Source organism: Chiloscyllium punctatum, chromosome 47 (assembly GCF_047496795.1).
Source record: "Chiloscyllium punctatum isolate Juve2018m chromosome 47, sChiPun1.3, whole genome shotgun sequence".
NCBI classification, from domain to species: Eukaryota; Metazoa; Chordata; class Chondrichthyes; order Orectolobiformes; family Hemiscylliidae; genus Chiloscyllium; species Chiloscyllium punctatum.
The window spans coordinates 30503105-30514347 of record NC_092785.1 but is presented as its reverse complement, the minus strand read 5'-3'; the positions used below and the strand labels follow the sequence as shown (position 1 = coordinate 30514347).

The 11243-nt window shown below is 61.3% G+C and overlaps 1 protein-coding gene across 1 annotated transcript in view; it reads right to left on the bottom strand.

Annotated features, from left to right (window-relative positions):
* Positions 1-11243, bottom strand: part of ftsj3 (FtsJ RNA 2'-O-methyltransferase 3) — a 41519-nt gene that overhangs the window by 12363 nt on the left and 17913 nt on the right. Inside the window, exons 5-7 of the mRNA XM_072564748.1 lie at positions 8976-9075; positions 7197-7391; positions 553-753 (exon numbers count right to left, since the gene is read on the bottom strand). Coding sequence (XP_072420849.1) covers positions 553-753; positions 7197-7391; positions 8976-9075 — 496 coding nt within the window. The remainder of the gene's footprint in view (positions 1-552; positions 754-7196; positions 7392-8975; positions 9076-11243) is intronic.

The window sequence follows — 11243 nt, the reverse complement described above, 5'->3', positions numbered from 1 at the left end:
TAGCACGGCCAATCCACCCTAACCTACACATCCCTGAACACTGTGGGACAATTTAGCACGGCCAATCCACCCTAACCTACACATCCCTGAACACTGTGGGACAATTTAGCACGGCCAATCCACCCTAACCTACACATCCCTGAACACTGTGGGACAATTTAGCACGGCCAATCCACCCTGACCTGCACACCTTTGGACTGTGGGAGGAAACCGGAGCACCCGGAGGAATCCCACACAGACCTCGGGGAGAATGTACTCACTCCACACGGACAGTCACCCCCCCCCCCGAGGCTGGGATCGAACCCGGGTCCCCAGCACCGTGAGGCAGCCGCACTAACCCCTGAGCCACGTGTTGATTGTGGCTCTCTGAGGACTGTCTCTCCAGCAGTAACGCTGTATTCCTCACTCGGTTCTCTTTCCCTCATGCTCTCTGTTGGGGGGGGGGGGGGGAGGGGGGGGGGGGGGGGGGGCGGGGGGGCACCTTTTCGCCGTACTGAGGGCCACGTGGACCATTATCCATCAGTTGGCCATCCCTGAGGCCCAGCAGATCACCATTCTCAGGGTTCTCCTTTGCGGGTAGAGAGCGAAGAGCGATGGTTCCGACGAGCAGGTCGGGAGTGGCACGCCGTGACCTTACCTTGGGTTTCTTGACGGTGACCAGGTCGCGAATGGTTTTCGCCTGGACCTCCACCTCCTGGAAGGCGTGCTTGGGGTCAAAGAACTTCGGGTCAATTTTCTCTGGGGCCACGTAGCCTGGGTAGAGGGGGGTGGGGTGGGGTGGGAGAGGGAGGAAACGGAACAACGTCCAACACTGAGAGTGGGCCACATTACACACTCGGACGGGAGGTCATTAACTGTGTCGTTTCCCCCCCCGCTCCTCCCCCCCCCACCTCACCGGCACTGCGCACGAACAGGCAGAGGAGCAGCGGCCCCACTGGGGCAGAGGGCAGGAGGACGGTCAAGCACTCATTCCCCAGACAGACACGCAGACAGAGAGAGAGAGAAAGGGGGGGGGGGGTGAGAGTAGAGAGACGGGAGAGAGAGGGAGAGAGAGGGAGAGAGGCGGGGAGAGAGGGAGAGAGGCGGGGAGAGAGGGAGAGAGGCGGGGAGAGAGGGAGAGAGGCGGGGAGAGAGGGAGAGAGGCGGGGAGAGAGGGAGAGAGGCGGGGAGAGAGGGAGAGAGGCGGGGAGAGAGGAGAGAGGCGGGGAGAGAGGGAGAGAGGCGGGGAGAGAGGGAGAGAGGCGGGGAGAGAGGGAGAGAGGCGGGGAGAGAGGGAGAGAGGCGGGGAGAGAGGGAGAGAGGCGGGGAGAGAGGAGAGAGGCGGGGAGAGAGGGAGAGAGGCGGGGAGAGAGGGAGAGAGGCGGGGAGAGAGGGAGAGAGGCGGGGAGAGAGGGAGAGAGGCGGGGAGAGAGGGAGAGAGGCGGGGAGAGAGGGAGAGAGGCGGGGAGAGAGGGAGAGAGGCGGGGAGAGAGGGAGAGAGGCGGGGAGAGAGGGAGAGAGGCGGGGAGAGAGGGAGAGAGGCGGGGAGAGAGGGAGAGAGGCGGGGGAGAGAGGGAGAGAGGCGGGGAGAGAGGGAGAGAGGCGGGGAGAGAGGGAGAGAGGCGGGGAGAGAGGGAGAGAGGCGGGGAGAGAGGGAGAGAGGCGGGGAGAGAGGGAGAGAGGCGGGGAGAGAGGGAGAGAGGCGGGGAGAGAGGGAGAGAGGCGGGGAGAGAGGGAGAGAGGCGGGGAGAGAGGGAGAGAGGCGGGGTGAGAGGGAGAGAGGCGGGGTGAGAGGGGAGAGAGGCGGGGAGAGAGGGAGAGAGGCGGGGTGAGAGGGAGAGAGGCGGGGTGAGAGGGAGAGAGGCGGGGTGAGAGGGAGAGAGGCGGGGTGAGAGGGAGAGAGGCGGGGTGAGAGGGAGAGAGGCGGGGTGAGAGGGAGAGAGGCGGGGTGAGAGGGAGAGAGGCGGGGTGAGAGGGAGAGAGGCGGGGTGAGAGGGAGAGAGGCGGGGTGAGAGGGAGAGAGGCGGGGTGAGAGGGAGAGAGGCGGGTGAGAGGGAGAGAGGCGGGGTGAGAGGGAGAGAGGCGGGGTGAGAGGGAGAGAGGCGGGGTGAGAGGGAGAGAGGCGGGTGAGAGGGAGAGAGGCGGGGTGAGAGGGAGAGAGGCGGGGTGAGAGGGAGAGAGGCGGGGTGAGAGGGAGAGAGGCGGGGGTGAGAGGGAGAGAGGCGGGGTGAGAGGGAGAGAGGCGGGGTGAGAGGGGAGAGAGGCGGGGTGAGAGGGAGAGAGGCGGGGTGAGAGGGAGAGAGGCGGGGTGAGAGGGAGAGAGGCGGGGTGAGAGGGAGAGAGGCGGGGTGAGAGGGAGAGAGGCGGGGGTGAGAGGGAGAGAGGCGGGGTGAGAGGGGAGAGGCGGGGTGAGAGGGAGAGAGGCGGGGTGAGAGGGAGAGAGGCGGGGTGAGAGGGAGAGAGGCGGGGTGAGAGGGAGAGAGGCGGGGTGAGAGGGAGAGAGGCGGGGTGAGAGGAGAGAGGCGGGGTGAGAGGGAGAGAGGCGGGGTGAGAGGGAGAGAGGCGGGGTGAGAGGGAGAGAGGCGGGGTGAGAGGGAGAGAGGCGGGGTGAGAGGGAGAGAGGCGGGGTGAGAGGGAGAGAGGCGGGGAGAGAGGGAGAGAGGCGGGGAGAGAGGGAGAGAGGCGGGGGAGAGAGGGAGAGAGGCGGGGAGAGAGGGAGAGAGGCGGGGAGAGAGGGAGAGAGGCGGGGAGAGAGGGAGAGAGGCGGGGAGAGAGGGAGAGAGGCGGGGAGAGAGGGAGAGAGGCGGGGTGAGAGGGAGAGAGGCGGGGTGAGAGGGAGAGAGGCGGGGTGAGAGGGAGAGAGGCGGGGTGAGAGGGAGAGAGGCGGGGTGAGAGGGAGAGAGGCGGGGTGAGAGGGAGAGAGGCGGGGTGAGAGGGAGAGAGGCGGGGAGAGAGGGAGAGAGGCGGGGAGAGAGGGAGAGAGGCGGGGGAGAGAGGGAGAGAGGCGGGGAGAGAGGGAGAGAGGCGGGGTGAGAGGGAGAGAGGCGGGGTGAGAGGGAGAGAGGCGGGGTGAGAGGGAGAGAGGCGGGGTGAGAGGGAGAGAGGCGGGGTGAGAGGGAGAGAGGCGGGGTGAGAGGGAGAGAGGCGGGGTGAGAGGGAGAGAGGCGGGGTGAGAGGGAGAGAGGCGGGGTGAGAGGGAGAGAGGCGGGGTGAGAGGGAGAGAGGCGGGGTGAGAGGGAGAGAGGCGGGGTGAGAGGGAGAGAGGCGGGGTGAGAGGGAGAGAGGCGGGGTGAGAGGGAGAGAGGCGGGGTGAGAGGGAGAGAGGCGGGGTGAGAGGGAGAGAGGCGGGGGTGAGAGGGAGAGAGGCGGGGTGAGAGGGAGAGAGGCGGGGTGAGAGGGAGAGAGGCGGGGTGAGAGGGAGAGAGGCGGGGGTGAGAGGGAGAGAGGCGGGGTGAGAGGGAGAGAGGCGGGGTGAGAGGGAGAGAGGCGGGGTGAGAGGGAGAGAGGCGGGGGTGAGAGGGAGAGAGGCGGGGTGAGAGGGAGAGAGGCGGGGTGAGAGGGAGAGAGGCGGGGTGAGAGGGAGAGAGGCGGGGTGAGAGGGAGAGAGGCGGGGTGAGAGGGAGAGAGGCGGGGTGAGAGGGAGAGAGGCGGGGTGAGAGGGAGAGAGGCGGGGTGAGAGGGAGAGAGGCGGGGTGAGAGGGAGAGAGGCGGGGTGAGAGGGAGAGAGGCGGGGTGAGAGGGAGAGAGGCGGGGTGAGAGGGAGAGAGGCGGGGAGAGAGGGAGAGAGGCGGGGAGAGAGGGGAGAGAGGCGGGGAGAGAGGGAGAGAGGCGGGGAGAGAGGGAGAGAGGCGGGGAGAGAGGGAGAGAGGCGGGGAGAGAGGGAGAGAGGCGGGGAGAGAGGGAGAGAGGCGGGGAGAGAGGGAGAGAGGCGGGGAGAGAGGGAGAGAGGCGGGGAGAGAGGAGAGAGGCGGGGAGAGAGGGAGAGAGGCGGGGAGAGAGGGAGAGAGGCGGGGGTGAGAGGGAGAGAGGCGGGGTGAGAGGGAGAGAGGCGGGGTGAGAGGGAGAGAGGCGGGGTGAGAGGGAGAGAGGCGGGGTGAGAGGGAGAGAGGCGGGGTGAGAGGGAGAGAGGCGGGGTGAGAGGGAGAGAGGCGGGGAGAGAGGGAGAGAGGCGGGGAGAGAGGGAGAGAGGCGGGGAGAGAGGGAGAGAGGCGGGGTGAGAGGGAGAGAGGCGGGGGAGAGAGGGAGAGAGGCGGGGGAGAGAGGGAGAGAGGCGGGGAGAGAGGGAGAGAGACGGGGAGAGAGGGAGAGAGACGGGGAGAGAGGGAGAGAGACGGGGAGAGAGGGAGAGAGACGGGGAGAGAGGGAGAGAGACGGGGAGAGAGGGAGAGAGACGGGGAGAGAGGGAGAGAGACGGGGAGAGAGGGAGAGAGACGGGGAGAGAGGGAGAGAGACGGGGAGAGAGGGAGAGACGAGAGGGGACAGAGGAGAGAGACGGAGAGAGAGAGAGAGAGACGGGGAGAGGGAGAGAGAGAGAGAGAGACGGGGAGAGAGACCGAGGGGGAGAGACCGAGGGGGAGAGACCGAGGGGGAGAGACCGAGGGGGAGAGACCGAGGGGGGGAGACACCGAGGGGGAGACACCGAGGGGGAGAGACCGAGGGGGAGAGACCGAGGGGGAGAGACCGAGGGGGAGAGACCGAGGGGGGAGAGACCGAGGGGGAGAGACCGAGGGAGAGAGACCGAGGGAGAGAGACCGAGGGAGAGAGACCGAGGGAGAGGGAGAGAGAGAGAGCGAGGGGCGGGGGGGGGGGGGGGGGGGGGGGGGGGGTTTTGCTCACACACCAGTGACACAAAGACTGAGACAAAGAGCCATCGACACACAGAGAGGGACAGAGTGAGACAGAGGCAAACACAGAGAGAGAGATACAGGCACAAATACAAAGAGACAGATACAGAAAGAGATAAGTTAAGCCACAGACTGAGACACACACACAAAAAACAGACAGAGACATAGAGAGAGAGAGAGAGAGAGAGGCACACACAGATCCAGAGATTCACAGAGTGAGACAGAGACAGACACACGCACTCGCTCAGTCTCATATGATGTGGAGGAGCTGATGTGGGACTGGGGGGGACGTTAAAAATCCCGCAACACTGGGTGATAATCCAACAGGTTTAATTGAGAGCAGTGGCTTTCGGAGCGCTGCTCCTTCATCACATGGAGGTGAGCTCTCTAACCCCCTCCAGCCCCTACACCCCCTCCCGATCTCTGTAACCTCCTCCAGCCCCTACACCCCCTCCCTATCTCTGTAACCCCCCCTCCAGCCTGTACACCCCCTCCCTATCTCTGTAACCCCCTCCGGCCCCTCCCTATCTCTGTAACCCCCTCCAGTCCCTACACCCCCTCCCTATCTCTGTAACCCCCCTCCAGCCCCTCCAGCCCCCTACCCCCCCTCCCTATCTCTGTAACCCCCCTCCAGCCCCTACAACCCCCCTCCCTATCTCTGTAACCCCCTACACCCCCTCCCTATCTCTGTAACCCCCTCCAGCCCCTACACCCCCTCCTATCTCTGTAACCCCCCTCGGCCCCTACACCCCCTCCCTAACTCTGTAACCCCCCTCCAGCCCCTACACCCCCTCCCTATCTCTGTAACCCTCCTCCAGCCCCGACACCCCCCTCCTATCTCTGTAACCCTCCTCCAGCCCCTACACCCCCTCCCTATCTCTGTAACCCCCCTCCAGCCCCGACACCCCCTCCCTATCTCTGTAACCCCCTCTCCAGCCCCGACACCCCCTCCCTATCTCTGTAACACCCTCCAGCCCCTACACCCCCTCCCTATCTCTGTAACCCCCTCCAGCCCCTACACCCCCTCCCTATCTCTGTAACACCCTCCAGCCCCTACACCCCCTCCCTATCTCTGTAACCCCCCTCCAGCCCCTACACCCCTCCCTATCTCTGTAACCCCCTACACCCCCTCCCTATCTCTGTAACCCCCCCTCCAGCCCCTCCACCCCCTCCCTATCTCTGTAACCCCCTACACCCCCTCCCTATCTCTGTAACCCCCCTCCAGCCCCTACACCCCCTCCATATCTGTCACCCCCTCCGGCCCCTATACCCCTTCCCTATCTCTGTAACCCCCCTACACCCCCTCCCTATCTCTGTAACCCCCCCTCCTGCCCCTACACCCCCTCCCTATCTCTGTAACTCCCTACACCCCCTCCCTATCTCTGTAACTCCCTACACCCCCTCCCTATCTCTGTAACCCCCTCCAGCCCCTACACCCCCTCCCTATCTCTGTAACCCCCCTCCAGCCCCTACACCCCCTCCCTATCTCTGTAACCCCCCCTCCAGCCCCTACACCCCCTCCCTATCTCTGTAATCCCCTCCTGCCCCTCCACCCCCTCCCTATCTCTGTAATCCCCCTCCAGCCCCTACACCCCCTCCCTATCTCTGTAACCCCCCCCCCCTCCAGTCCCTACACCCCCTCCCTATCTCTGTAAACCCCCTCCAGCCCCTATACCCCCTCCCTATCTCTGTAATCCCTCCATCCCCTCCCTATCTCTGTAATCCCCTCCATCCCCTGCACCCCCTCCCTATCTCTGTAATCCCCTCCACCCCCTCCCTATCTCTGTAACCCCCCTGCATCCCCTACACCCCCTCCCTACCTCTGTAATCCCCTCCAGCCCCTATACCCCCCTCCCTATCTCTGTAACCCCCTCCAGCCCCTACACCCCCTCCCTATCTCTGTAACCCCCTCCAGCCCCTACACCCCCTCCCTATCTCTGTAACCCCCTACACCCCCTCCCTATCTCTGTAACCCCCTCCAGCCCCTACACCCCCTCCCTATCTCTGTAACCCCCCCCCCCCCTCCAGCCCCTACACTCCCTCTGGTAGTCATGCCTTCACAATTTCTGAGGGATCTGAGATGTGGAACACCCTCTGTCAAGCCCAGCACCTCGCTCACACTCAGTCTCAATATCTTTGAGATGCTCCAGTAAAATCCCAAGCTCCTTCATTGAGCATTGGTTCAAAAGTCTCAAAGGCGCCCTCGGTGTCGTGACGGAGTCTGACTGAGGCCCCGAGCGACGATCACACTGCTTAAGGGGTGCTCAAACAATGCAGGCTTCTGTGGGCGACCCTTCGTTCGGAGAAGCAGTGCTTGGGGTCAAAGGTCGATGGGACTAACGCCAACAGGCAAAAACAAGATGGCCGCCTCACCTTGGCAGACAACGAAGATCTCAGCTGACTCATTCCTGGAGGCCTGGGGCTTGGTGGCCTGAACCTTCCGGAAGAACTGCTGCAGGATCCAGAGGAGGGGCTGGTAATCCTTTGAGCGGAAAACTTTGGTGATGAAATAGCCGCCCTTGTTGAGGAACTCACAGGCCAGCTTCAGGGCCATGAGGGTCAGGTGTGCTGGTGGGGGGGGTTGGAAAGAGGAGGAAAGGGGGAGAGGGAGGAGGATGGTGCGGAGTGAGGGGGGGGGGTGGGGATGCGATGGAAGGAGCGGAGATGGAGGGAAGAAGGTGAGAGGGGAGGGAGATGGAGGATGGTTAGGTAGATGGGGAGGGACAAGGGGAGCAGAAGAAGGGGTTTAGGGAGGAACGAGGGGACGGGGTGATGGGGGGAGAGGAGCAAGGGGGAGGTGGGAATGAGGGGTGGAGAAAGGACAGAGGGAAGGAGGAGGAAGGGGGAGGTGGGAGCGAAGGGAAATGGGGGGGGGGGTGAGGAGAGAGGGAGGGGCAAACCAAAGAGGAAGGGAAAAAGGAGAGAGGGAGGGGGAAAGGAGAGAAGGAGGGGGAAAGGTGGGTGTTGGAGGAAGGGAGAATGGGTACAGAGGGAGGTGGGGGGAAGGCAGAGAGGGTGGCAAGGAACGCCAGGCATACGGGGGGGGGGGGAGAGAGAGAGAGAGAGAGAGAAGTGGGGGGGGACAGAGAGAGAGAGAGAGAGAGACATATACAGACGGAGGGGGGGGGGGAGACAGAGGGATAGAGAGAGACAGACAGAGGTGGGGGGGGGGGGAGACGGCGGGGGGGGGGAGAGACAGACGGAGAGAGAGAGACACACAGAGAGAGATAGAAAGGGGGGGGGGGAGATAGAGGGAGAGTGAGAGACAGAGACAGAGGTGGGGGAAGAGACAGAGACAGAGAGAGAAATCACAAAATGTTACTCGTGTTCACAGAGTGAGGACATGAACGGTCTGTATTTAACCTGCACTGAGGTGCCACCCTCCAGCACCCCCTGGCTGCCCAGGGTCTACCCTCTCCTCCCCACTCCCCTCTAATCCCAAACAGGTCCAGTCCGGGCCTCTCTCTCTCAGCTCATGGCCCTCTGCTTCCCAGTAGGCACCGTTCCGGCCTGTTCCTGGGAGCTAGTTCCCGGGGAAGGGGGGGGGGAGGGGGGAAGACTCTCTCCCTGGGAGCACATCCCCTGTCGCTTGAGGGGCCCGGGCACGCTGAGCGGCCCGACCGCAGAAGGTGCAGAGAGACCTTCGCACAGGCAGAGGGGCAGCAGAGGAAAAGGAAAAGGCCGCTCAGCCCATCGGGGCTGGACACATGGCCTCTCACCACTCAATGCTTCCGGAAACACTGTGCACTCTATTCCAGGGCACTCCGTTGTCTTTGTAACCGTGAAGAGTTCTCCGTGCTCTCCCCTGCGCTGTATAGGGCGTGACGGGGAGAGTCCATCTCAGCCGAACCTCGCTCTCGGATGTTGTGGTCAGGAAGAATGAGGAGACTCTCGAATGCTGCCCGACCTGCCGCGCTGTTCCAGCGCCGGGCTCTGGGACTCTGAGCAGGAGCTGGGGAATTTACTCCAACCCCCCCCCCCCCCCCCAGCCCCCCACCCCGGAGGACTCAAGGTGAGGGAAACCCTTCAGACTCCGGGGTTAGAGGTCAGATGTCTGCTCCCACAGGGAAGCTGTCTCTGCACCGGTCACCCGCTCCAGCGCTGGGCACCCACCCTGACCCCCGACCCCCCACGCCCCACTGCTGAACCTACCCTGGGAATAAGCATCGTGCAGCCAATTGGCCCCCACGTTTGGGGCGCCATCGTTCAGCACCACGTCCACCTTCCAGGACTGCAGCTCCTTGCGGAGGGCCTGATGAGCACAGTAGGAACAGGGTCAGGGCAAGCGAGGGGCTCAGGGGAGAAACGCAGAGTTAGGGACACGGGCCGCTCGCTACAACCCCCCCCAACCCACACCAGGATACACAGACACACGGTATCCTCAGGTATGACCCAGCAACCTCCCCAGCTACAGTTAGTTGCAGCAAAGACAACAGAGGGCACCGGTCTGTTTTACTTGGTTAATAATACACTGTGGGGTTATGTTACTGGGTTAATAATCCAGGGGACAGCAGTGTGGGGTTATGTTACTGGGTTAATAACCCAGGGGACAGCAGTGTGGGGTTATGTTACGGGGTTAATAATCCAGGAGACAGCAGTGTGAGGTTATGTTACTGGGTTAATAATCCCGGGGACAGCAGTGTGGGGTTATGTTACTGGGTTAATAATCCAGGAGACAGCAGTGTGGGGTTATGTTACTGTGTTAATAATCCAGGGTACAGCAGTGTGGGGTTATGTTACTGGGTTAATAATCCAGGGGACAGCAGTGTGGGGTTATGTTACTGGGTTAATAATCCAGGGGACAGCAGTGTGGGGTTATGTTACGGAGTTAATAATCCAGGGGACAGCAGTGTGGGGTTATGTTACTGGGTTAATAATCCAGGGGACAGCAGTGAGGGGTTATGTTACTGGGTTAATAACCCCGGGGACAGCAGTGTGGGGTTAGGTTACGGAGTTAATAATCCAGGGGACAGCAGTGTGGGGTTATGTTACGGAGTTAATAATCCAGGGGACAGCAGTGTGGGGTTATGTTACGGAGTTAATAATCCAGGGGACAGCAGTGTGGGGTTATGTTACGGAGTTAATAACCCAGGGGACAGCAGTGTGGGGTTATGTTACGGAGTTAATAATCCAGGGGACAGCAGTGTGGGGTTATGTTACTGGGTTAATAACCCCGGGGACAGCAGTGTGGGGTTAGGTTACTCGGTTAATAACCCAGGGGACAGCAGTGTGGGGTTGTGTTACTCGGTTAATAACCCAGGGGACAGCAGTGTGGGGTTATGTTACTGGGTTAATAACCCAGGGGACAGCAGTGTGGGGTTGTGTTACTCGGTTAATAACCCAGGGGACAGCAGTATGGGGTTATGTTACTGGGTTAATAATCCAGGGGACAGCAGTGTGGGGTTATGTTACTGGGTTAATAACCCAGAGGACAGCAGTATGGGGTTATGTTACTGGGTTAATAATCCAGGGGACAGCAGTGTGGGGTTATGTTACTGGGTTAATAACCCAGGGGACAGCAGTGTGGGGTTATGTTACGGGGTTAATAATCCAGGAGACAGCAGTGTGGGGTTATGTTACGGGGTTAATAATCCAGGGGACAGCAGTGTGGGGTTATGTTCCTGGGTTAATAATCCAGGGGACAGCAGTGTGGGGTTATGTTCCTGGGTTAATAACCCAGGGGACAGCAGTGTGGGGTTATGTTACGGGGTTAATAATCCAGGAGACAGCAGTGTGGGGTTATGTTACGGGGTTAATAATCCAGGGGACAGCAGTGTGGGGTTATGTTACGGGGTTAATAATCCAGGGGACAGCAGTGTGGGGTTATGTTACTGTGTTAATAATCCAGGGGACAGCAGTGTGGGGTTATGTTACTGGGTTAATAATCCAGGGGACAGCAGTGTGGGGTTATGTTACTGTGTTAATAATCCAGGGGACAGCAGTGTGGGGTTATGTTACTGGGTTAATAACCCAGGGGACAGCAGTGTGGGGTTATGTAACGGGGTTAATAATCCAGGAGACAGCAGTGTGGGGTTATGTTACGGGGTTAATAATCCAGGGGACAGCAGTGTGGGGTTATGTTACTGGGTTAATAACCCAGGGGACGGCAGTGTGGGGTTATGTTACTGGGTTAATAATCCAGGGGACAGCAGTGTGGGGTTATGTTACTGGGTTAATAACACAGGGGACGGCAGTGTGGGGTTATGTTACTGGGTTAATAATCCAGGGGACAGCAGTGTGGGGTTATGTTACTGGGTTAATAATCCAGGGGACAGCAGTGTGGTGTTATGTTACTGGGTTAATAATCCAGGGGACAGCAGTGTGGTGTTATGTTACTGGGTTAATAATCCAGGGGACAGCAGTGTGGGGTTATGTTACTGGGTTAATAATCCAGGGGACAGCAGTGTGGGGTTATGTTAC